At 41.3% G+C, this 27492-nt stretch overlaps 1 protein-coding gene across 1 annotated transcript; it reads left to right on the forward strand.

Annotated features, from left to right (window-relative positions):
* LOC122552706 (NLR family CARD domain-containing protein 4-like) lies at positions 1 to 26259 on the forward strand. The gene is made up of 9 exons (XM_043695593.2): positions 1 to 347; positions 8686 to 8749; positions 11447 to 11707; positions 13327 to 15327; positions 15833 to 15925; positions 20587 to 20757; positions 21350 to 21442; positions 23511 to 23678; positions 24097 to 26259. Coding segments are annotated over exons 2-9 (3171 nt in total). The 5' UTR covers positions 1 to 347; positions 8686 to 8748; the 3' UTR covers positions 24480 to 26259.
* Positions 26260 to 27492: the final 1233 nt, after the last annotated feature.

Here is a 27492-nt window from a genome sequence, read left to right on the forward strand (position 1 = left end):
AACAATTGCATCTCCACATCAACACGAAATTCGATAAAGGCCAACTGTTCCAATGCTGCACCGAACCTACAGCGATGCAGATACAACACTTAATGCTTTTAGAAAGAATGAGGGTCTGCAAGTTGTAACTTTTATGTTTGTAACTTGTACACTTCCCTGTGTAACGCTCTCTTGGTGGCTTCCAAACTATTTCTGGTCACGTGCACGCAGAGGAAAGGATCTTTCTGATCTGACTTGAAGGAGCGGAGAAGGGAGAGATAGAGATTGGACGGGGTGAGCACATCGGCTGCACATTGAAAAGGGACAGACCCTGGCTGCCAACTCCGCGGGAATGAACAGGTCATAAGGTGAGAACATTCTCCTTCAGTCACTTCCTGTTTGCTTGACCCCCACAAACTTTCCTGAATCACACTGAAGCTCATTAAGTAACCCAAACTCTTCCCGAGTGCTCGAGGTTTACCGCCGCGTTTTGTTTCTCGCTTGCTTAAAGTCGGCACACTGCCGAGAGGCTCCCGCTTTGTTTTTCCTCTCTCTCCCTTGTCCAACAATGCAGTTGGATTTGTCGCCTTCAGGGACTGTTGTGCAGAGTAGACCTCCTCTCCACTCTCCTCCCCCCCCCCATCTCCCCCCCCCCCCCATCTCCCCCCCCCCCCCCATCTCCCCCCCCCCCCCATCTCCCCCCCCATCTCCTCCCCCCCATCTCCCTCCCCCCACCCCCCCATCTCCCCCCCCATCCCTCCCCCCAACCCCCACCCCCATCCCACCCCCCCCCACCCCCCCCATGACCCCATCCCACCCCCCACCCCCATCCCACCCCCCACCCCACCCCACCCCCATCCCACCCCCCACCCCTCACAGAAATCAGTCGGCCGGCCCTGTTTCCAATTCTGAAAAGCTGGATATAAAACAGCAGTGTCCTCAAGGTGGGACCTTCACGAAAATTCTGTGGGAAGGGTGCTCTAGCAGGCTCAGTGCCATATTTATTTATTCATTCATGTGAATTTATGGCCAGATTTTCCTATGAGCTTGGGTTGTCAGCGTTCACCTCACTTGCAATTGCCTACAAATATTAACCAAGTTAAAGGGCGGCACGGTGGCTAGCACTGCTGCCTCACAGCGCCGGAGACCCGGCTTCAATTCCCGCCTCAGGCGACTGACTGACCGTGTGGAGTTTGCACGTTCTCCCCGTGTCTGCGTGGGTTTCCTCCGGATGCTCCGGTTTCCTCCCACAGTCCAAAAGATGTGCAGGTTAGGTGAATTGGCCACGAAAATTGCCCGTAGTGTTAGGTAAGAGATAAATGTAGGGGTATGGGTGGGTTGCGCTTCGGCGGGGGGTGTGGACTTGTTGGGCTGAAGGGCCTGTTTCCACACAGTAAGTAATCTAATCTAATCTAATCTAATCTAAAAGTTTCAATCATAGAATCCCGAATGTGTGGAAGCAGGCCATTTGGCCCAACGAATCCACCGACCCGCCACAGAACATCCTACTCAGATTCATTACCTTATCCTATCACTCTACATTTCCCCTGACTAATGCACCTAACCTAATTAAAAATTATACAACACCAGGTTATAGTCCAACAGGTTTATTTGGAAGCACTAGCTTTCACTAGGCAGTGCTCCAAAAGCTAGTGCTTCCAAATAAAGCTGTTGGACAATAGTCTGGTGTTGTGTGATTTTTAACTTTGTCCACCCCAGCATCTCCAAATCATCGCATCTAACCTAAACATTCCTGAGCAACTATGAGCAAATTAGCCTAGTTAATTCACCTAACCTGCACACCTTTGGATTGTGGGAGGAAACACACGCAGACACAGGGCGATTATGCAACCTTGCCACAGATAGTCATCTGAGGCTGGAATTGAACCAAGTCCCTGGCACTATGAGGCTGCAGTGCTAACTGCTGTGCTGCAGAGATTTCCGGTTGTTGAAATATTGGAACAGGAGTAGACCATTCAGCCCTGCTCCACCATTCTAGATCCTGGCTAGAACCTCTAAGCCATTTTCCAGTGGCTATGCAAATATCCTTTGATATCATTAGTATCTAAAAATTACCAATTGCTGCCTTGAACTGAGCCAACTATTGAGTGTGCACAGCCCCCTGGGAATGAGAATTCCAGAGATTCACTGGCCTCCTCATCTCAGTCTTCAAAGGTTTTCTTTTCATTCTGAGCCAGTTCCCTCTGGTTTTAGAACCCACTTTCCCCATCTAGGGGAAACATCCGTGTTGCATGTGTCCTCTCCGGCATTCTGTCAGAACTTTGCAGATTTCAATTAGATCATCTCTCAATCTTGGAACTTCTGAAGAATGTAGGCCCAGTTTCCACAATCTCTCCTCATAGGAAAATGCTGCCATTCAGCACTACAAACCTCCGAAATATCATTGCTGTCTAATTCTAGCCTCCTGCATGTCGCTGATTTTAAGTCCTCCACCATTAGTGACTGTGGATTCAGTGCCAGGGCTTTATGCTCTGAATTCCATCCATCACTTTCTTCAGTTCTCCATCTTGCTTTCATCTTTACAGCTGCTTTGTTTTTGGTTGTCTGATTGTATATCCCCTCACATGGTTCAGGGTCAAATTCTCTTTGATAATACTCCTGTGAAATGCCTTCAGACATTTGACGGTCAATGGCACTATATTAGTGTCAAGCTGTTTTTAGTTCCGCAGCAACTCTACAGATATGCAGAAAAGTACCATGGGGCAGCGTGGTGGCTCAGCAGTTAGCACCAGTGCCAGAGACTTGGGTTCAATTCGAACCTCGGGCGACTGTATGGGGTTTGCACGTTCTCCCCACGTCTGGATGGGTTTGCTCTGGTTTCCTCCCACAATCCAAAGATGTGCAGGTCAGGTGAATTGGCCATGCTTAATTGCCCATAGTGTTCAGGGATGTGTAGGTTAGGTGCATTAGTCAGTGGTTTATTATATTAGGGTAGGGGAATGGGTTTGAGTGGGTTACTCTGGGGGGGTTGGTGTGGACTTGTTGGGTCGAAGGGCCTGTTTCCACACTGTAGGGATTCTTTTGATTCTAGATTTAGTCTCTCCAAAGGTCAGCTGGTTGGCAGTTAAGTTAGTTATCTAGGCATTGAAGATGTCTCTCCAAAATTTTCAGCTGACATGAGGAACTCTTTTATGCCTTTCCAGATCTCCTTGAAGAGGCAGTTTCCAGTTTTAGGATCTCCAGTGTTCCATTGCAGAGTCCTAATATTTAGACTAATATCTTCCAAGCATCAACCTTTAATTTCTGTTGTGGGAGCCAAGGCAATGATAAAACAATTGTTTAACAGGTTAAAGATGCTCAGTACTGACCTTATATCCAGCTGCAGAGGACATCAACTTGGTCCAGACCCCACAAAGAGTGCAGTCAGCCTGAGGTGCTCAAGGCCTCCAAAACAGCCTCTATTTTGTAAACAGGGAAGTCTTAATCATAGATCATCAGCAATGCCACAATTAGCACGCGATCATTGGGTCAATGTTGAGCACCCACGAACCAAGGCTATCGCAGGGATTTCATTCTCTGGGGTTGTGGCTGCTACGAACTCTGACATAGATTGCTGTCAGCAATATTGACAAGAAGACTCTTTATCATCGTAAAATATCAATTCTGCCAATCCTGGAATTTCTCCTGAGGTAGGATGAATGAGCTTTCAAACATGAGCGGGCAGAAAGCAATGAAGACACTTTAAAGAATTCTGACTTAGACCATTGAGGCCACAATTGGCCAGAGGGGTTAGGAGGGTCAGTAGGACTTGATGAGGGATACATTTTTGGGAGTCAATTTTGGATGAGTTGCTAATTAGAGAAAATGGAGAATGGGATGTTGAACAAGAAAGCTAGTTATCAACAATGAATCCAAATCTGCTGCCCAAAGTGTGTGTCATATGCATTGTTTGAAAGTGGACCTACATGCCATGGACTTGAATTCACAACATGTGGCAGTATTCTGGTTGGCTAACTTTCCCAGGGTATCATTGATGGAGCTCAGCAAGGTATAAGAGGCCCTTTAATTGATACAGCACCATATGTGAATAGAAAGCAACATCATGAGATCAGTGTTCAAACTGTTAGTGATCATGAGCTACACCACCTAAGTTTCAATTCATTTCCATTCCATATCTTAGAGTGTTTTCAATCTAAGGCATTCTAGTGTGCTAAAGCGAGTGAATTACATGGATCAATTAAATAAACACGCACTTCCTTGAAATAGAAAGTGGCAACATTGGTGGATCAGGTGATCAAGAAGGCATATAGCACACTTGCCTTCATCGTACGGGGTATTGAATATCAAAGTTGGCAAGTTAAGTTACAGCTGTACAAAATTTTAGTTTGGTTACATTTGGAATTTTTCATACAGTTCTGGTTGCTACACTATCAGAAGGTTGTGGATACTTTGGAGAGAGTGCCGAGAAGGTTTACCAGGATGTTCCCTGGTCTGGAGGGTTTCAGTTATGAGGAGAGGTTTTCACTGGTATAACAGAGGCTGTGGGGCGACCTGACGCAGATTTACAATAGATCAGGTGTACAGTCAGAGGCTTTTTCCCAGGGCAGAAGGGTCAACTACAAGAGGGGACAGATTCAAGGGGAGAGGAAGAATGTTTAGGGGAGAAATAGAGGGAACGATTCTTCACACAGAGGGTGGTGGCTACCTGGAATTCATTGCTAGTGGAGGTGGTGGAAGGAGGCATGTTAGCTATGTTTAAGACGTATCTTAATAAACACATGAACTGGAAGTGTAAAGAGGGATAGAAACCATATATGGGCAATAAATAACAAGTCTAAATAAGGAATAGGAATTGGTACAGGCTTGGTGGGTCGAAGGACCTGTTCCTGTGCTGTACTGTATTGTATCATAGAAGGTTATGAAGTGATCTAATTAAGATTTTAAGGTGATTAAAGGATTTGATTAAGGATAGAGACAAACTATTGACTGTGATGCAAAGTCTGGAACATTGGTCATTAGCTTAAAATTTGACTTTGGGTATTGATTGATGATATCAGAAAGCATTTTGTCACACAAAGGGTAATAAAATTCTGGTTCTCCTTCCCCATTGAAAAAAATGCTTTTGAAGCTTGGTCAATTGAAAATCCCTGAAATGAAATTGATGGTTCTTTGATAGGGCTATTAAGGATTGCAGAGTTAAGGCAAATAGAGTTCAGATAAAGATCACCCTTGTTCCAATTGAATGGCAGAACAGGCTTGAGGTTCTGAATGACTTATTACTTTACCTATATTCCTAACCACATTTCAGAATCCTGCCTATACACCTGACTATTTCTAAGGGCCAAGTATGCCCATCATCAGCACTTATTGGTGGCTTTCATGCATTTTTGCAACACAACACTGAAGAAAGTGATCCTAACTCTTGTTCAAATGCAGAATTTATTTATAATATCTTAGTTAACTCAGATTGTTCACATCCAATGCATCTCTGTCCTTCTCTCCCAGTGTTTTACACAAGTTTGCTATCTCCTGTTTTCAGACCCTCTGTTGCCACATTGATTGAGATCAGCTAACGGAATAGAGACCAATAATTAAATGTGGAAGTTTACAGACTGTTTCACTAGACTGTGTGCAGGGTGCCTGTCAATATTGTAAAACCTGGGAAAGTCATGAACTTTGTAAATGTAAACTTTGGAGTTTTTTTCTGAAAATGTGTACAAAGCCATTGACGAGGCATGGACTTTTACAAAGACTTTATATGATTTTATATGAATTTTCTGACTGTGGGTCAAGTATCTACCTTTTCAATGTTTTTCCAATGTTTGCAACCCTGTAACTGTTTGCTTTATTTCACAATGTCTGTTAATTTAGTACAAGGTTTCCTTCTCCATTTGACTGAACCCACCTGTAGCCATCTCCAATGAGCTGTCTTTGAGATTTCCAAACAACAGTCAAAGGCTAGATTCGCCAGTCTCTTCTCTCTTGTTTGTGTCGTGTGAAAGAGATGTGCTCATATGTTGGTTTCAGTTGCTGATTTTTGTGAAGATGGAAGGCTCATTGGAGAATTAAGCATATGCTTTCTTCAGAATCAAAGAGTGGTAAACAAGGTTACACATAGAGTGTAAGTTTGCTCGCTGAGCTGTAGCTTAAAAATGTATTGCTGGAAAAGCGCAGCAGGTCAGGCAGCATCAAAGGAACAGGAGAATCGACGTTTCGGGCATAAGCCCTTCTTCGCTGAGCTGTAGGTTTGATATCCAGACGTTTCATTACCTGGCTAGGTAACATCATCAGTGGCGACCTCCAAGTGAAGGTTACACATAGCGGAACTAATACCTGGTGCAGGAGATGGTGTCTGAAATGATGCTGCATGTCTGTAGTCAAAACTCACTTGCTCTGATATTAAACAGGGAACCCACTGAAACTTTGTTGATCAACATGGATGGTACCCTGACTTAACACTCAAAAGTTAAGGTGTTTGTGAATTTTATCAATTGTTAGCCTTTATTAATTATTTTCTGATTCACTTTTATAACTTCTAACTTCATGACTCTTTTGTGTAGATGTGAAGAAACAGAAGGTAGAGAAATTCTTAAAAGTAGGCACTTGCAGCACATACATATCGTGCATAATGGATTCTGGGCATCTTGCTTCTGGTTGACAATTGGAAGAGATTTTCCACAGCATCTGCAGTCAGTTTGAAGAATTTCCTGTCAGGCTGAAGACAATCAACCAATCACAAATTCATTAGAATTCCTTTCATAATATAGGCAGAGGCGTTTTGAAATATCAGTGGTCATACAGCAAGTATGGTGAGGCCGCCAAAAATGGGGGAATTACCAAACCAAATATGAAGGAGTATGAACCAGTGTGTGAAGAAACCAAGACCATAAGATGCAAGAGCATAAGCAGGCCATTCAACCCATTGAATCTGCTCTACTGTTCAACTAGATCACGGCTAATTCGATCATTCTCACCCTTACCAATTAAATATATATCTATCTCAGCACACAAAGTATGAAAGGATCCACTGTTATAAGGAAAGGGAAAATTTTTCATCTCTGTCACAAGTGAATTCGGGCCCTTTAATGTATCGGATTGATGTCCCAACGAGTCCACTTCTCTTCCAAAGTAAGGAAGAACCGGAGGACATCATGAAAGAGAATATATTTCCTGATACAAATACAGCTGTAACACTGAACAGAATCAATGTCATGAAGAAGAACGGCCTCACAAAAATCTCAAAAGTGGAAATGGGATTTGATGTCAAGAGCTTGTTATCTTCTATGAAAAGACAGAAAAAAAATTGAGTCACAGAGATATACTACAGTTTAAGCAGGAAGGTTAGGCAATCCCTCATAAGCATATGTAAGATATTACTGGGGAACAAGTATTCACCCAACTATTATCCTCAGGTCCACACACCAACTGGGTTAAATCCTGTCCCTGCTTGCATTTCAGCCACTGCATTTAACATGTTTGAAGTTGCCTATGGATGCCAGCCATGTCGATGTTCATCATTATGACATGATCTTTAAGGAGTTCCTGCAGCCAGTGGGCAACTACAGAAGTGAGGCAGGGCCACTCAATTTGTACCTTTCAGCAGGCATGCTGACAGGACATCTTCTACTTTGCATTGAAAGGAGAGTAAAAAATACTAGCATTTATGATCTGCAATAGATTTGTTCTTTTCCATACCACGTTGCCAGGCATCAGTGGAGTGAACATTCTCAAAAAACATAGATTGAAAGTGACTAAGAACTATATTATCTGCAATGTAATAGCCACTAGAGAGTTTTGAACATAGCTGGTAATGCAAGCCAGCAATAGGAAGCCCACATGAAAGAAGAAGCTGCCAAGTAAAAGGAGAAAAATACGAAGTAGTTGGCGAGGGAAGTGCATTGTTCAAAAAAAGCTTCAAATCACACAGATATTACAATATACCATAGATGATAAAACAGAAGTTGCATAATGTACCAGTGACCTAACTCTGCGTGCCAAATCCAATGCAGTAAGGCACCATTTGAAGAAAAAAAGTGAAGTTTTGCAGAACCTTGAACTGCAGTTTGCACAGGAAGTGGAAAAACATACGCAGAAGTGGAAATGCATAATTTCAAAACCACTGCGATGTTGAAAAGCAGATTGCTTATATGATCAAGGAAATAAATGTAATTGTTTTTGGGGGGCTGGGCTAGTACCGTTTTTTAAAAATTTTATTTTAAAAGCCAATGGTCCCATAACCACTTTCACGGAACTCAAAATCTTTGTAAAACCTGATAGTTTTCTGAGTAACTGAGGTTATTGGTTATAGACATACAATGCTTATATAAAGTTTCAAATACAGAACAGCTTTATTCTATTGGAAAGAAAAAAGACAGTCATCAAATACTTTAATTTGGTAATGGAAATTTTATGGAATTTTATTTTATGAAAGATTTTGTGCAGGTTGCATAATATGTCCTTATATCGCTCTGTGTTACTTTTGTTTATCTTAGAAGATTTTACTACAATAAAAGCACTATATTAATGCAAATATAAATAATTCTTCTTGTTTCCATTATGACTTAACAGTGCATTTACCAACTGAGCTATCTCTAGAGCCTAGTGGAGTTTGTTGTTAGGACTGATGAAGATTCTGAAACTCCAACATTATAATTCAAGAATTAAACATTCCAATGCATTTGATAGTTGGTTAAGAATCAGTTGCGTTGTGATACTTTCAAGCTTACATATTGTCTTATTTTTCAGATACAGCTCTTCTGTCATGACATCATCAACTTATCAATAGGTCTTCAGTGACTAAGAGAGACCAGTAAGTACTTGTATGCAATGTATCATTCTGACATTAGCTGTAAGGACATCCATTTTTTCAGCTCTGTGATCATCGCTCTTTATGTCCACAATCGTCTTCTCAGAAGATCCCAGAATTAGGAGACCATATTTTGTGTTGCTTCCCATTAATGCCTTACTGTAGATGAAAGGCAAAACATAATGTGGGTTGGAGTGCTTCTGAAGAAGCATAAAGCAATCAGGTTAGTAAGGCACTGAACTCCCTTTAATATAGTAATGAGGGCTGTCGGACTCCTATGCCTTTTTAGATTCAGAGTACCTCCTTTATATCTGATTTGGGTGGGATTCCATCTTTCCAGTGGGAGAGTAAAGGACCAGATGGCAGAATCTCAGAATAAGGGATCACCTATTAAAAATAGAGATGAGGAGGAACTTTATTTTCTCAAAAAGCAGTGAATCTATGGAATTCTTTAGGGCAGAGGGCTGTTGAGGCTGGGTTGTTAAGTTGGAAGTAGACAGATTTTAATCAGTAAAGGAATCGAGAGTTGTAGGGAAAAGGCAGGAAAGTGGTGCAGAGGATAATCAGATCAGACATGACCTCACTGAATGTCAGAGCAGACTTGATGGGCTGAATGGCCTACTTCTGCTCTTACATCTTAAAGGTTCAGCTTTATGCGATTCTCCGCTCTAACACTTCAGACGGTATGATGTGGAGGTGCGGGTGTTGGACTGGGGTAGACAAGATCAGAAGTCACACGACACCAGGTTATAGTCCAACAGATTTATTTGAAATCACAAACTTTTGGAATGCTGCTCCTTTGTCAGGTGAAGTCTGATGAAGTCACTTAATCTGACGAAGGAGCAGTGCTCCTTCAGCTTGTGATTTCAAACAAACCTGTTGGATTATAACTGTGACTTCTGTCTAGAGAATAGGTGAATCCTGACAGGATATTTCATCAGTGTACGTTTTGTATCAAGGTCCATTCTAAAAATATTATCAGCATATTGGATCATCCAATATGTCATTCATCTCATTTGAGCATACTCCACAACTGTCTATTACACATGCATACACAGAAAAAATATATATAATCCAGTTTATTTTTGTGCAATCGGTAACTCATTTCAAGGGCTAAAGCAGGTAGCTTGAGTGTGGCCATTTTTCAATGTGCTAGACCTACAATGTAGCCTGAAGCATGTGCATGTCAGTTTAGGAGAAGAATGGAATTGGATTCACCGACGTCAGAAACAGAGTGTAGGAAACCCTGGGTGTGGTTGAGGGCTGAAGCAGGCTGATTCTCTGAATAGTTATCCAAGTTGTTTCAGAAGCTGTTAATGTCGCCTCTCGCAATCCCTCAATTCTCAATCCATCTCCTGGCGCCTCAGCCCCTCCCAACTCACCTCCATGGCCACTTACCCAGTATATACATAGGTAGATCACAGGAGCCACATGAAGATGAACAAAAACAAACTTCGAACAATCTAATGTCCTACATTGTTAAGTAGTGGTGTTTACCTGAGTGTGTGAACATTCCCATTCAGAGAGCAGTTTGTACATCTCCTTCAAATGGGTAAGTTTTTCTAAAAGAAGGTGAACGTCTGTTAACTAATTTTTCATGGCTTATTTAAACTGTCAAAATATGAATTCATAACTCCATGCTCAGATAATCATAGATTTTGAGACTTTGCCAAGCATTCATAATGGAACAATAAGGCCTTTGGGAACTATCAATAAAAATATTCTATGGAAACCTTACAACCAATTGTTTTACTAATCCACAGCAGATGACCTATCAATCAATGCAGTCTAGCGGACTCTTTAACTCTTAGACACAGCTGCAGTCAGTGTCTTAAACTTTAAAGAACAGAGGATTTAGGTAGTGACAGTTATAAAGCTATTTTCTGCCATTCAAAAACATTTATCTCTATTCCATCAACTCAATACTCCTACGTTGTGGGTGAAGGGCCTCAGCACTAAACTTAAATAGCCCTGCTAAATTTGAAGTTAAAAATTACACAACACCAGGGTATAGTCCAACAGGTTATTTGGAAGCACTAGCTTTTGGAGTGTTGTTCCTTCATTAGGTGGTTGTAGGACACAGAATTTATAGCAAAATTTTACAGTGTGATGTAACTGAAATTATATATTGAAAAAGATCCAGCTTGTTTATTACATATGAAAGAACATGAAACCAACAAGCCCATTCTAAAAGATGAGAGACTTAAACAATCCAGGTCTTTTTCAATATATAATTTCAGTTACATCACAATGTTAACTTTGCTATAGATACTATGTCTTTCAATCTTATTCTCCACGACCAACTGATGAAGGAGCAGCGCTCCGAAAGCAAGTATATCCATATAAACCTGTTGGATTATAACCTGGTGTTGTCTGATTTTTAACTTTGTACACCCCAGTCCAACACTGGCACCTCCAAATCACTGCTAAGTTCAGGTTTTCTTCCTGTGAGTCAAGCCCTCGTCCCTACCAATAAAATTAGATTTGTCAGAAATGGGACAGGATTTCTGTATTTAGGTCCCTGCTTGTCATTTTTAAAGCTTTGCTGAGTCTTCATGACTCCACAAAAGTCCCTCCATTATCTTGAGCAACAATTTGACTGTAATAACTACTAAGTAATAGGTTCTACCTCCTACAAATAAGTGCACCATTTACGTATCCCTTTCTAACCTTGTGCCATCCTTGTCAATCATTTTTCAGTGGATTTCATTCGAGAGAGACGTTCTGAACTGGTTCAAAGAATGGGAAGACAGGTAATCGACCAGATGGTTGATAAACTTTACAGCAAAGGAGTTCTCAACACTGAAGAGAAAGATTTGATTCTGGGAACATTGCTGTCTCAGGAAAAAGCCAGGGTAATTCTTGGGTACATTGAGAACAAAGGGACAGCTGCTTGCAACCTATTTTTGGACTACCTCAAGTGCTACGACCAGTATCTCTTTGAGGACCTGAAATGGACAAGTGAGTGAGAGCATATTTTATATGAAAAATTGTTAATTTTATCGTCCCTAGTTTCAGCTCTATTTTTATGCTTATTAATTATTTAGTTTTCTTTGGAAAGTAGCATATCGGTAATGTCACTGGATGAGTAATCCCAATGTCTAAGCCAGTGCCCAAGCACAAGTTCAAACCTTGTAAGATGGGGGAAGATGGTAGTAGTCATGGTGGGCATAGTTTTGGAAATACCAGTGGAGGCAAACGAGAGAAGACGGGGAATGGGGAAAAGGAAGTGAGGGAAGGCTTGAGTGTTGACAGTGAGCAACAAAATGGTTGCAAAATCTCAAAACCTGCAGATGATACTAAGCCACGGAGAATAGTGACTTCAAAGGGACACTGACAAATTGACAGGTATCTGGCAGGTGAAATTCAATGCAGAGAAATCGGAGTTAATGCATTTGGGTAGAAGAAACATGGAGAGAAAATACAGGTTCCATGGTATAACATGAGGGGAATGCAGGAGCAAAGAGACCTTGGGGTTGAAGTGCACAAATCTCTGAGGTGGTCAGGCAAATTGAGACACTTATTAAGAAGACTTGTGTGGATCCTTGAGTTTAGAAATAGAGGCACAGAGTATAAAAGCAAGGAGATCACGCTGCACCTCAACAAATCATTGGCCAGATCACATTTGGAGTGGTGTGATCTGGACACTTTATTTAAAAAAAGCATGTTAAAGCCCTGGAGAGACCGCAAAGGATATTAACTCGAATGATACCACAAATGAGGGATTTTAGATACAAGGGAGTATTGGAACAATTGGACTTTTCTCCTTGGAGCAGAGAAGATTAAGAGATGGCCTTTTTGACATGTTCAAAATTAGGAACAATTTTGACAAATTTTAGAACATCTCATCCCTGCTATTTCCTTTGTACAACTAACTGAGTCATATCCTGTATATTTGCCATAGCTTTCACAACCTTGGTTTGACTCTGAGCCGAACTTCTGACCTCACATCCCAGTGTATTACAAAACCTTCCTCCTTTCAGCTCTCTAACACATCCATGGCTACCTTTCCCACCAATCTTCAGCAGTAAAATAACCATATTCAAAGTTACAATTGGCATTTGTGATGCATCACCCATCATCTTTCTCAATGTGTCTACACCATTTGAGACAGTGGACTACTCCATCCTTCTATAATGCCTTTTATCCATTGTCCAGTGGGAAGGGACTCTCCTCACCTATTTTGACTTTTTTCCAGGGGAGCCAAGAGAATTTCCTGCACTGGCCTCTCTCCCTGTCCCAGATCTTGACAAATGAATATTCCTCCCTGTCTATTTTGCAACTCTAACTTCAGCCTTTTCCATATTACCTGTAATGCCCATCTAAAAGTTTAGAAGGAATTACTTTATACACCGGTATCCTAAATGAGTTTGGGCAAATCAGCTTCATCAGTGCAACATTTTTAGCAAACACAAGAATCATTCGCTATAAACATTGAAAGAGGCAATTTTCATTAATGTATATGGAATGTCACTGCACGTAGAAAACAAAGTCAATCTCTCCTTATTATTTTACAATGTACTCAATTGCCTGCAAACAAAGTAAAACTTCAGTTAATCTTTTCCATTTTGTCTCTGAAGATGTCCAAACATACACAGAGAAGGACGTTGAAATGATTGCTGAAGATTTACGGAGACTTTATCTATCTTCAGCTTTTCAGAAGTTCCATCCCCTTGGTGAGGAAATAGACATAATTTTTGATCTGGAAACCACGTTCTCAGATGCTGTGTTCTGGAAAAAAAACACAAGCAACCGCATAACAGACCAACTACAGTTCCAGGACCTTTTGGGTGAACTGAAAGACTTAACAGTGATTGAAGGTGAAGCTGGAAAAGGCAAAACAACTGTTCTGAAGAGAATCGCATCTCTCTGGGCTTCCAGGAAACACTCCTCACTCAATGGTTTTAAATTAGTTTTCTTTATTAGCCTCAGGAGTATGCAGAAGGGACTGTATGAAAGCATCTGTGAACAGCTGCTTAGGGAACCGTATGGCCTGGATAATGCAACATTCATGAAAATCATAGAGACGCTGGAGCGAAAAGTGCTCTTTTGCTTGGATGGTTTTGATGAATTTAAGCCCCATGATTACCCCGAGACTGCTAGGCTCTTCACAAAGAATGCTCAGTACAAGCACTCCGTGGTTTTAACAACACGAACTGAGGCCCTGAGTCAGGTTCGAAGCTACGCCGATCTCCTGGTGAAAATAGGAGACCTAAGTTACAGCAGTGCACAAATGCTGATTGAAAATGTCCTTGAGGAATACTTGGCCAACAGTTTATTGATTCAACTTGAGCAATCAAGTACTATGAAGGAGATGATGAAGACTCCACTCTTTGTAGTGATCGCGTGTGCCATTCAGATGGGAGATGATGACTTCATTCCAAAGACACAAACAGCACTGTTCCAAACCTTGCACAAGCTAATGATCAATAAAAATCAATACAAAACCAGGGACTTGCCAGAAGAATATATCATTGAGAGCATAAAACATTGTGGAGACTTGGCTTTGGATGGAATCTTTAAGTCCAAGTTCGATTTTACCATAGAGGACTTGTCTTCTCAGAAAGAGGAAAGGCTGCTGTTGGCAGCAGGCCTCCTGAATAAGTATGGTGCCCAGAGACTGAAACCAGTTTACAGATTCTTTCACAAATCCTTTCAGGAGTACACTGCAGGCAGGAGGCTGCATGAACTGATAACATCAAGCTCAGCAACAGAGGTTTCCAAAGGGCAGATATATTTGCAGAAAATAAGGACGATCTCAGACATCACCTTCAAATACCAGAATCTACTTCTGTATACATGTGGATCATCCAAAGATGCTGCTGCTGAAGTAATCAAGTACATTGTAAGTGTTAAGGACCATGGAACACTTCTGCAATTCCTTGATGACAACGAAGAGGGTGTGAATGTAGAAACCCGCATGCAAAGTTCAGAGGAAGTAGAGAGACTTAAACTCCTAAATATGAACACTCTTGTTGAGCGTGGCCTGACATTTATCTATGAAAGTCGATCTGAATCTGCCCTGGCTGCAGAGTTTGAAACTTTCCTGCAGGACAAAACACTCCATATCAATTCCCATTTTATACCAGATTACCTCTTCTACTTTTTTGAACATTTGCCAATCTGTTTAAGAGCTTTAAGTCTAATTAAACTTGAGTTTTTTGGAAACTCTGCTTCTTCAAGTGTAAATGAAATGAAGAAAACTGAGAGTGAAAATCAACTGCAGAATGTAACTCAGGCACTCATACCCGAGCCTGCTATTAAACTCTTCTATGAAACACCCTGGAATCAGTCCTTTAACACACTGCAAATCACTTTGAGAGATTTTCCAGGATTAAAACCAAGGGAGATCAAATGCATTGGTAAAATCTGTTGTTCTGCTTCATCTTTAATTTTATATATAAGCAAGAGTGCGGGAATTACAGGAAAACTTCATAAAATTCTGAGTACATGTGCACGGAATGTTCAGGATCTGGTGATTGAATCCACACCATTAACAGAGAAAGATGAACAACAAATAGTAAAGATGACTCAATTAAAAACATTGTACCTGACTGATCTCCAAACAGAGCAAAGAAATGGTAAGTCCACAGAAAGGTAATTATTGCACTGATACTAATGCATGTCTGGGTATAGATCCAAGGGTACTAGCAATTCTGCTTCCTTTAGAAGTGACTATTCTTAATGTTCCTGTTTCAGTAAAGCATTCCAATTATTGAACATTCTTCCCTATTCCAATATCCATGTGTGAGCACCTTGCAGCAGGTATCTGATCATAAATAGGAATAAGTTTAGGATGCAGTTACAGCAAGATGTTTTTCCCCTTAATAACTTAAGAATATCCATGAACATCTAGTTTGCAAATTGCAAACTGCAAAGTTACTTTCTAGATACTGTATATGACAATGTAAATACCAGTTGGCTGAAATGTTGTAATTGATAGAATTGATTTTATTCATATGATCTTTGATATTAAGTATTAACTATTGTAGCTTATAAGCAATTTGAGTGTAAGAAAGGCATAAGATAAAGTGTCTGCACTATTGGAAATATTTCTTATATTTTTCTTCCCACTTTCTCTTTCAGGAGGATTCATTTATGGGATACATTGTTTGAAAAACATTGAAAAGCTAGTGCTAGAAAATGTGAAAATGAATGATGGTGACATTAAAACAATAGGTACTGTTTTTATAGAATTGGTTTGAATGATATATGGAATATTTTGCAGTTATCCTGCCCATTAGTTTTAGTGCTGTTTTACCAGTTCAAAACTTTATTTTTAAAATCAAATGTGATGTGTCACAATAGAATAGTCAACAATGACCCAGTTTTGCATGTGCTAGATATTACAACTGTCAGCAAATACGATAACATTCAAAATGTCTAAAGTTGGCACTCCTAGGCCATCTTGTCTGTCTCTGGAAGAGACACCATTCATGTACACAGCTGGTATCAAACTATCTCAGAATGAGCATACATGAGTGGTGTTTGTCAATAGATTATGTTTATCAGTCTATTAATTGTGGACTGAAGTCCTAACTGATGCATAAGAACAGGTTAAACCTGTGTTAGTTCTTCTCAATCAAACAGAATAATTCAAATTGTCAAATAATGTCTGCAGTTCCTTCCTACATATAACTCATTAGCGACTTAAAAGATGTTTCAACGTGATTTAATTGCACATCGTTTTCTATGGAATAGTTGTGGAGGAGAAAGTGAGGACTGCAGTCAGCTGGAGGTCAAAGTTGAGAGTGTGGTGCTGGAAAAGCACAGCAGGTCAGGCAGCATCCGAGGAGCAGGAGAATCGACATATTATGCCCAAAACGTTGATTTTCCTGCTCCTCGGATGCTGCCTGACCTGCTGTGCTTTTCCAGCACCACACTCTCAACTATGGAATAGTTGTGACAAGATTTGGTGTGTTTATTATAGAAGTTGCAACCTACAAAGCTGTAGATAGCGGCATAAAGTGGTGAAATCCTATGTGATTTGATGACATTGAGACCTACCTAACAGTAGAGCAACAGCGAAACGCAATGGATCTTTTGCTGAAGTCAGAAATCACAATGTAGATCAAACTGAAGAAAGCCAAGGCTTTCAGCCAGTTAGCTTACTGCTTTGACAGACTACATTTTCTGCTCTATCATTCTTAATATTCCATCAGTTTGAGACAGATATTGAAAAATAATAGAAGAGAGGGGCAGGAGTGGGCCAGTCTGCCCTCTTGAGTCTGCTCCATGATCATGCCCAATCATCCAACTCAATAGCCTGTTCCTGCTTTGCCCCAATATTCTTTGTTCCCCTTTGCTCCAAGTGTTATGTCCGACTCCTCCCTGAGTATCAAGTATCCATTTCAAGTACTTCCACAATTCCATTCTTCAGCCTTTTGTTAGTTTCACAGGAAACAATCCCAGACTATCACAGCAGCAAGATACCAGTGATAGGGTAAAATGGGCAACATAGGGTCAGCATTGATTCAACCTACTTCTTGAACTTCCATTCTAATGCATTCCTGGCAGTGGATCTGATGGTAGCATTTTGATACTTTTGTGAAAAGTTAAAGTGATACACTTACTTGTGTCCCATGAGCATCTGATCTTTTTCAATCTATTTCTCCCATCATCAGAACCTAACTTGTATAAAATTATATTATGCTTCAGATCTGATGGAAACCGACTGAGATGTGCAGTTAAAATCATTGCCAGTCTTAACTGCTGAGCCAGGGCTGCATTTCCACAGATTCCGGTCTTAACCCATTTTTGCAAGCACCAAAGAGGCACCCACCTGAACGCAATGGGTCCTTCTTTAAAGGTGCATATTGGGCTCCAATTGCAATAATTAGGATCTGACTGCAAACTAAACTGAAGCAGCAGCAACATCATTGTAGGTGGGCAGCACAGTGGTTAGCACTGCTGCCTCACAGCGCCAGAGACCCAGGTTCAGTTCCCACCTCAGGTGACTGTGTGGAGTTTGCACATTCTCCCTGTGTCTGCGTGGGTTTCCTCCGGGTGCTCCGGTTTCCTCCCACAATCCAAAGATGTGCAGGTTGGGTGAATTGGCCATGCTAAATTGCCCGTAGTGTTAGGTGAAGGGCTAAATGTAAGGGAATGGGTCTGGGTGGATTGCGCTTCGGCGGGTCGGTGTGGACTTGTTGGGCCGAAGGGCCTGTTTCCACACTGTAAGTAATCTAATCTAATCCTGCCACCTGCTATCAGCTGTTTTCAAGGGAAAATTCAGGAAAGTCAATATGGATTATTGTTCAATTCAATTCAAGTCAGGGAATTGAAATTTTCCAGGCCGTGCAGTGCCAAGATCAGGTTGGTTGGTCATTGGCCTCAGCTCTTGTTTGATTATGTTTTCGGATAGTTTCTTTGGGTTCTGAGCAGACCTCAGGCCAGACTTCTTAGTAATGATTAAATGAAGCTTCTTGCTAAACTGTAAAAGATGCTGAAGCTCAGGAATAGTATACTGTTCTCGACCACATTGTCTTTTTCTAGTGTCAGGCAGAGAGGAAGTTGTCGAGTGGGGGAGTCGTTGTTTACTAAGGAAGTTGAATCTCTTGTCAAGAGGAAGAAGGCTTATGTTAAGATGAGATGTGAAGGCTCAGTTAGGGTGCTTGAGGGTTACAAGGTAGCCAGGAAAGACCTAAACAGAGAGCTAAGAAGAGCCAGGAGGGGACATGAGAAGTCTTTGGCAAATAGGATCAAGGAAAACCCTTAGGCGTTTTGTAGGTATATCAGGAATACAAAAATGACTAGAGTAAGATTAGGGCCAATCAAGTGCAGTAGTGGGAAGTAATGTGTGGAATCAGAGAAGATAGGGGAAGTGCTAAATGAATACCTTTCGTCAGTATTCACACTAGAAAAAGAAAATGTGGTCGAGGAGAATACTGAGATACAGGCTACTAGATTAGATGGGATTGAGGTGCACAAGGAGGAGGTGTTAGCAATTCTGGAAAGTGTAAAAATAGGTAAGTCCCCTGGGACGGCTGGGATTTATCCTAGGATTCTCTGGGAAGCCAGGGAGGAGATACCGAACCTTTGGCTTTGATCTTTATGTCGTCATTGTCTACAGGAATAGTGCAGAAGGCTGGAGGATAGCAAACGTTGTCCCCTTGATCAAGAAGGGGAGTAGAGACAACCCTGGAAATTATAGACCTGCAAGCCTTACTTCAGTTGTGGGTAAGGTGTTGGAAAGGGTTATAAGAGATAGGATTTATAATCATCTAGAAAGTTGTCACCCAAGTTGATAGGGTTGTTAAGAAGGCATACGGTGTGTTAGCTTTTATTGGTAGAAGTTGATTAGGGATAGTCAACACAGTTTTGTGAAGAGTAGGTCGTGCCTCACAAACCTTTTTGAGTACTTTGAGAAGGCAACCAAACAAGTGGATGAGGGTAAAGCAGTTGATGTGGTGTATATGGATTTCAATAGGCATTTGATAAGGTTCCCTACAGTAGGCTATTGCACAAAATACGGAGGCATGGGATTGAGGGTGATTTAGCGGTTTGGATCAGAAATTGGCAAGCTGAAAGAAGACAGAGAGTGATGGTTGATGGGAAATGTTCATCCTAGAGGTCAATTACTAGTGGGGTACCGCAAGGATCTGTTTTGGGCCACTGTTGTTCGTCATTTTTACAAATGACCTAAATGAGGGCATAGAACAATGGGTTAGTAAATTTGCGGATGACACTAAGGTCAGTAAAGTTGTGGATAGTGACGAAGGATGTTGTAAGTTATAGAGAGACATAGATAAGCTGCAGAGCTGTGCTGAGAGGTGTGAAATGGAGTTTAATGCGGAAAAGTGTGAGGTGATTCACTTTGGTAGGAGTAACAGGAATGCAGAGTACTGGGCTAATGGTAAGATTCTTGGTCATGTAGATGAGCAGAGAGATCTCTGTGTCCAGGTATATAGATCCTTGAAAGTTGTCACCCAAGTTGATAGGGTTGTTAAGAAGGCATACGGTGTGTTAGCTTTTATTGGTAGAAGAATTGAGTTTCGGAACCATGAGATTATGCTGCAGCATACAAAACTCTGGTGCAGCCACATTTGTAGTATTGCACACAGTTCTGGTCACTGCATTATAGGAAGGATGTGGGAGCTTCAGAAAGGGTTCAGAGCAGATTTACTAGGATGTTGCCTGGTATGGAAGGAAGGTCTTATGAGGAAAGGCTGCGGGACTTGAGGCTGTTTTAATTAGGTTGAGAGATGACTTAATTGAGATATATAAGATTATCAGAGGATTAGCTAGGTTGGACAGTGAAAGCCTTTTTCCTCGGATGGCGATGGCTAGCATGAGGGGACATAGCTTTAAATTGAGGGGTGATAGTTATAGGACAGATGTCAGAGGTAGTTTCTTTACTCCGAGAGTAGTAGAGGCATGGAATGCACTGCCTGCAACAGTAGTAAATTCGCTAACTTTAAGGGCATTTAAATGGTCATTGGATAGGAATATGGACGAGAATGGTATAGTGTAGGTTAGATATTGTTCAGATTGGTTCCATAGGTCGGCGCAACATTGAGGACCGAAGGGCCTGTACTGCGCTGTAATGTTCCATGTTCTATGTTTATGCAGGCTCTACCATGTCCAACATTTTGACAAGGCTCATCTACATAAGCATCACAACCTACCACTTCAGCTTCTTCCTGCTGAATTCACATGCAATGTGAGAACTGAGGCTTATAAGTTGGGCTGTTAATATTGAAAATGTTTTTTGTAGAAATAAATTGAGAAAAACGTTTAATGGGATTGTTCAATTACAGGCAGTTTTACAGTTGTCTTTTGCTTGCAAGGTGTTGTTTCTTCTTTACTTTGTATTTTCCTTTTTCTTAACACAAAACCAGCCGAAAGCCTGAAGAACTTCAGCAATATCTCAGTGTTCCATCTATCCCAGCTGACAGGACTTGGCAATGGTATCGAGCAACTTGTCACTGAATTAAGCAGTGGCATCTGCAGCCTCCATGAAATTAAACTGGCCAGCTGCTGTCTGACTGGAAGTGCCATCAGAACACTTGGTATTTATATATACTTTTAATCCTTTCATGACATGGGTCATCGCCAGCAAAGGCAGCATTTGTTGCCCATCTCTAACTGTATCAGTGAAACAGCTGGGTCTTTACAACAATCGGTAGTTGTTTCAAGGTTGCCATTACTGAGACTAGCTTTCAATTCCAGATTTTATTAAATTTAAATTCCGCCAACTGCCAAGGTAATTGGTCCATTGGCATCAACACTATATCACACTATCTGCTGTTATTGCATTTCCCAACCTATTTCTGTATTGCCCTTCAAAGAAGACTGACGAGAGGAACTCCAGAGGCTTTCACTTCAACCTCATCTTTTAATACCATCCTCCCCTCCTTAAATTGGCAACTCTGACTGGGTACAGCAGCATTCTCACTGCATGGGTCGTGACCATTCTCCAGGTGTTAACCTGCAAAGTAAAAGGCAATATTTTCTGTAGATTTACTTTGACTTAACGATAGTAGACAATGTAAATGAAATTGAGCAGAGAGCTATTTAGACAACTCCCTACAATATAAATTGTTCTTCTTTTGTGGAAGATATTCTGTTTATTGTTATTGCATTCTGTCTTTTACTTGGCAGCTCAAAACCTGCACAAGTTGGAAAAGTTGGAAGTCCTTGATCTATCAGGAAATAACCTCGAAGAGGAAGCCATTGATGCAGTCACTATACTAGGTAACCAAGATGGATTAATTTGTCACAGTTTTAATTTGGTGGCTAATTGCCTGTGATATTGATGAGTCTAAGTCAGGAATGGCCCAGATGGTCAGCTCTCCAGATAATCAATGGTTGGACATACCCTGTAAGGTACACATCCAGACTTCTCGGAGATTATGTCGCCTGATGATGTAACAATTGCCCAGGAAGTTTAAACTTCTGTTGGACAATTATACAGGGTCTGAAGTCTCCAAAGAAGTTCCAGTTCTTGAGTTGAAAGTTTTGGAAAGTTCTGATGTACTCACCTTAACAGTAAGCTAGGAAATGTTAGAAGGTTTAAAACTCCAAGTTAACTATAAAATTAGCTCTTGGACTAAACTCTCAGACTCCTCCCCCTTCTCCTTTGCCCAATTACTCACACTGATCCTTCCCATCATTCACACTGACCCTCACCAATCACTCACAAAGACCGCCCCCCCCCCCCCCCCCAATCATTCACACTGACTCTGCCCAATCACTCTAACCAACATCCTATTCCCCCCCCCAACCCCCGTCACACAAACTTACCCGAACACTCACATCAACCCCACTGGACAAATCCCCACAGGCACCTAAACACTACCCACTCCACATCTTGGACAATCTTCCTGTAGACATGAAACCCAACTGACCCCTGTCCTCTCCGTCCTGCTCTAAACACCCACCCACCTCCTGTCCAATTACAGACACTCAACTCTACCAGCCCACTCCTCCCAAATAGACCAACTGACCCACTACACTACCTGATACTTCCCTAATCTAGACACCCATGCATCGAAGCCAAAGACTTGACCATTCCCGAATGCCTGATCCACTTTACCCTCCCACCCATTTACTTGTCATGCTACCCTCTCACCTACCTGTCACCCTTCTCACCTGCCACCTTTCATCTTCTCCAGCCCATTTGACATAATATCTCTATACCCATCTGACATCTCATCCACTTATCCACCCAGCTACAGCTGACCCCCTTACCCACTTACGTGGCAAATGATTCCCTCATCTACCAGGCAGCTGATCCCCTTACCCACCAGGCACCCTTCCATTGTACCCACCTGCCACTCTATCCACTTAGCTATCTGGCACCGACTGGCATGCTAATGTGTTTGCCACTTGGCACCCTTCATCCTCATCCACCTGCCATACTTCCCCTTACCTACTTGCAACCTAACCCTCACCAGCTGCCACTTTACCCCTTTACTCACCTGGCACCTTAACCATTAATCCACTTTGCACCCTACCCCTAACCCACAACCACATTACTCCCTCACCCACTTTCTCACACACACTAATTCTCTCAGTAGCTGTTAAAGTGGCTTTGAGGCCTTACTGGAATATGGCAGCTCATGCCATTAAAAAGGAGTGTTCCTTGGCCACCAACACTGATCTTGGAATCAGTGGATTCCTTGTTGCTTTCCTACAATGGAAGGATCTGGACACAGGTCAGATTAAGGAGTCTAGTTGCAAAAATTACTTACAGGGAAGTGAGCAATCTTTAGTGAGATTATTGTTAGTCATATCTGTTGCAGTGGTAATCAGAAGACCTGGGCTCTTGTTGTTTAACTGAGTTTGCTTAAAGCTTTTGTTTGTTTAAAGCCCAAGCGCAGCTTCTTCATGTAGGAAGTGGTCAAAATAGACTTATCTTGAGGTCAACTGGAGACTACTTTAGAATTACAGTATTATAGACTAGTGCTACACCGGAGGAGACCATTCAGCCCATTGAACCTGTTTTGTCTCCTTTGAAGAACACTCCAGTTAGTCCCACTTTCCACTCCTTTGCCATATAAATGCGGACTGAAAGTTTTCAAGATATTTAGCTGTTTGTGAACTTCTGACTCAAACCATTGGAGAGAAACTGTGTCATGAAAGCAAGCAGGAAATCATCAAAATATTTCCTTTCTTTCTGTTTTTTTTTAAAAATGCAGATTATTAATACTGCATAGATTGATGTCTTGAGGTGTGATACCTGAAATGTACAAGATGAATGAAATGTTTTTCTGGATAGGAGATTTGTGACATAATCGTAACTGTTCTTTTCTTCCTGCAGTTGATCAGATAACAGTTGTACTGGGTTTAAAGGTGCTGATGCTGCCTTTTGGGTCCAACGTCAATACTTGTTTTGAAAAACTGGTGAACCAACTCAAAAGCCTAACCAATATGACCAAGTTAGGTCTGCAGAAATGGAATCTGAACGATAAGGACCTTTTGATACTGAGTGAGTTAAATAAGCATTACCTAAGTTCCTGTTACAAGTTTTAAAGATCTAAACTGCTGTGTGTCATGAATCAATGTCAAAAAAACCTCAAATATTGAAAGAGCTAGTACGATAATTGTTAACTAAAGTAAGTGGCGTTCCAGTGCTTTGGCAGTATGAATGGTGAAGCAATTAAAATGGGGAATTTATAAGAGGCCAAAATTGGAGAAGTGCCAATGTCTCGAAGGGTTATAGTGCTAGGAGGAGGCTGTAAAGATTGGCTGAGGCCATGGTGGGATCTCAGAGCAAGGAGGAGAATTTTAAAATTGAGGCATTGCTGAACCAGAAGTCAGTGTAAGTCATTATTATCTATTTTGGTTTTAGATGACCAGTAGGTTTCTGACTTTACCTTATACATTTTAAAATTTATTTTGCTTAGCTTCCCTGGTAACCAGTGGACATCTGGAAAACCTACAGTGCTTGGACCTTGCACAGAATTTGGTGACGACCAAAGGCTGGATAGCATTTTTTGAAGCCCTGAGAACAAACGAAACTGGCGGTCTTTACAAGTTGACATCGCTGGATTTTAGCAGCCAAGTGGAACTATATCCTGAAGCATTCATGGTGAAAGAATTCGTCCAGTGGATAGTAAAGCTACATTTTATTCATGAAGTTGTTCTGATCAATTGGATGTTTGATGAAAATGATCTGAATATGATTAAGAATGCAAAAGCAGCCCAAAAGCGAGAGTTTCAATTAAGGCTTTCAGACATATCCAAAGGCTTTGCGGGATATGGGTCAAGTGCTGGCAAATGGGACTAGATTAGGCTAGGATATCTGGTCGGCATGAACGGGTTGGACTGAAGGGTCTGTTTCCATGCTATACATCTCCATGTCTGTAAGAGATTGATGTTCAGCAAGTAGAGTTGAAGTATCCTTGAATTTTATACAAATTGTAAATCATTTCATTGAAAAAAAACTGCAATATTTTTGTAATTAAAATTTGGGTTTTATATGCAAAATAAATGATGGGGCCTTATTAGACCTTAGGAACACAGGAAAAAACATGGAAACATTTAGAAATTCAAGTATGTTGAGACATTTCATTACAACATGATTGATCTGCATTAAACTCATTATGCTTTGGTTCTTTGCCCTTAGTAGTTTGTATAAAAAAATCCCACTCTTGTAACTTCAAATGTACTGGCCTCATCAGATTTTTGAGGGACTGATTTCCTAATTACCACACCCTTTGTGTAAAGTAGTGTAGCCAAACATCAACTCTGAATGAGCCAGCTCCAATTTTAAAATTCTCCCCTTTGTTTTAGATGGTTTCTTCCCAAACAGAATTGAAATGATTTCTCTCTTTCTATACTCTCAATTCCTTCAAATTTAATCATCTGAAGTCAAGCAATTAAAATCTCTTGTTCTGAGTGAATGTGAGCAATGCTTCAAATCCACATTGTGAATGTGATGTGGTTCAGAGTTCCAACCAGTGTATATTAGTACATTGGACTTTCCTGTATGCAATATTAACAAAATATTGATCAGAGAATATCATCCCATTTTAATAGAATGGCAAAGGAAAACCGGCAAGCCATTCTTGCAAGGTTTTTGTTCCCTACAATTAGGAACTTTACAAAAGCCTTTAGGGATGATTGGAACTATTAGACACTAGAGTGTCACTGTTGGATAAGAGATGGGCCAATTTCATTGGGAGGCCTGTGTAAATAAGTGTATAGTGAGACAGATTGCCTTTATCCTGGAGCCAATTTTCACTGCCATGTAAACACTGTGATGAAATAAAAACAGTAAGTCCTGGAAATACTTACAACATCTAGTAACATCCATGCAGAGAGATGCTGCCAGAGCTGTTGAGTATTTCCAGCAGTTTTGTCATTATGATTTTAGATTTCTGACATTCACAATATTTTGTTTTTTAACAATGTGAAACAGCATCAAGGTAGGTCTTCAAAGAACTGAAGGTCAATGACTTGTTACCACAGGCAGGGGATCTCAATGATCATGATGGGAATTTGTACATCAATCCTCAAATGCAATATAGCAGGGAGTATAGAGGCAGGCAGTAGAACTGGGACTGTACAGGTGGAGTTGGAGCTGGAAATAGAAGAGGCAGTGAGCTGCTGCAGAGAGAACTGTGCATCAAAGCTTCAATGACATGAGGTACAATTATGTTTTTGAAGCAATTGCCAGTGTGCTTAAAATGGCACTGATTTTCCAAGACTCCACTTGTCTGCATAATTGTAAACATTTCTTTCTCTATCGAACCAGTGCAATCAGGCAGTTTGACAGAGTATAATTGATTCACTGCTAGCATAATGGTCAGTATGGACTGGTCAGACTGAAGGACCTGTTTCTGTGCTGTACAACACGAAAAGATAGTGCTTGGGTCTACTAAAAAGTAATAAACTACTGCAGCTTTACTAGTAAAAATTGTATTTTTAATAAGCATTCATAATTGAATAACCTGATATTAATGAACTAAAAGTGATTTTTAAAAGGACTATACCAAACCATGTATTAGTTTAATTTATGTATGCTGGAAGGTGCTTTGTAAATTAAATGTTTTAATTTTTCAGGAGCTGTCTGGTATTGCCTTTTTACAAATAGAAACATACTCAATTTGAAGAGATTACTTGAAATGCATAATTGTTGGAAACCGGCAATATCTGGGGATGTAATTTTGAGTTCCAAGAGAGCAACATTGGATTCAAAACATTAACGTTTGTTTCTTTCTCTGCAGATACTACCAGATCTGCTGAACTTCTCCACACTCTTTTTATTTCAGATCTCCAGCATCTACAGTATTTTGCTTTTATATCTGGGGCTGGTTAGTTTTACAGTAAAGCCCAGGTTCCAGGCTGATGCGGTGAATAATCACTTGTCACTTTGCACCTTGCCACCCTTTCTGCATAGCATCCAACACACAAGAGAGAAAGTCAGGACTGCAGATGCTGGAGGTTAGAGTCGAAAGTGTGGTGCTGGAAAAGCACAGCAGGTCAGGCAGCATCTGAGGTCCAGGAGAGAAATGTCAAAACATTGGCCTGGACTTTCTGTTGGTCAAGCAGTTGTTTTGTCAATGAAGATAGGAGTTGGGCATGGAGACCCTGCAAATCCCCCATCATGGCAGCCCCCAAATCAACTGCCCATGAAATTGACTTTGCCACTAGGTAATTCCTCTACACTTGGAAACCTCTGAAAGTCTCCATTTAAGTCAGAGATTTTAGATGGTTCTGATTAAGTAAAGTAGTTACTCAGAAAAAGTTAGACTATTGAATACATAGTCTAACTCAGGAGTAGCTATTAAACTGATCCTTTACTTAACTTCACCCTCCACACACAAATACAACTACATCTTCTTCAGACTGTTTACAGCATCAGAGACCCCAACCTGACAACCCAGCCTCAAACCTAGGACCCAACCCCTCTCTGTTTACCCCAACCCCCACCCAGGATCTGATTCCCTTCCCCCACTCCTCCCTGCCAGGCTGGCAGAGACCCTCTACCACTGGACCTGACTGTACAATGCCCCCACTCCATCCATCGCCTGACCTGACCCTGACTCTCATCCCCCGGCAGATCCAACCTGACAAATCCCCTTCCTCTGATGGACTTGATCTAACACCCCTTTCCTCCTGCCAGACCCAACCCAGCAAACCCTTCTCCCTGTCGGACCCGACCTGGCCTCCCCCACCCACCACCCCTGCACCCCACAGAACCTGACCTGACTGGGGAACAGTTCCCTAAAAGAACCCATTCTGACCCAACACACACCGCCCCCACCCAACCACAACACTCCCAACCACCCTCTCCT

The sequence above is a fragment of the Chiloscyllium plagiosum genome, unplaced genomic scaffold, assembly GCF_037043375.1.
Source record: "Chiloscyllium plagiosum isolate Xiang-an unplaced genomic scaffold, Cpla_swu_hap1 HiC_scaffold_10, whole genome shotgun sequence".
Classification (NCBI taxonomy): domain Eukaryota; kingdom Metazoa; phylum Chordata; class Chondrichthyes; order Orectolobiformes; family Hemiscylliidae; genus Chiloscyllium; species Chiloscyllium plagiosum.

Excerpts from the sequence above, each read along its gene's own strand:
- LOC122552706 (XM_043695593.2), top strand. Across the intron at positions 21,443-23,510 it reads TGATGCAGTCACTATACTAG|TTGATCAGATAACAGTTGTA; the intron begins GTAACCAAGATG and ends TTCTTCCTGCAG. Across the intron at positions 23,679-24,096 it reads TAAGGACCTTTTGATACTGA|CTTCCCTGGTAACCAGTGGA; the intron begins GTGAGTTAAATA and ends TATTTTGCTTAG.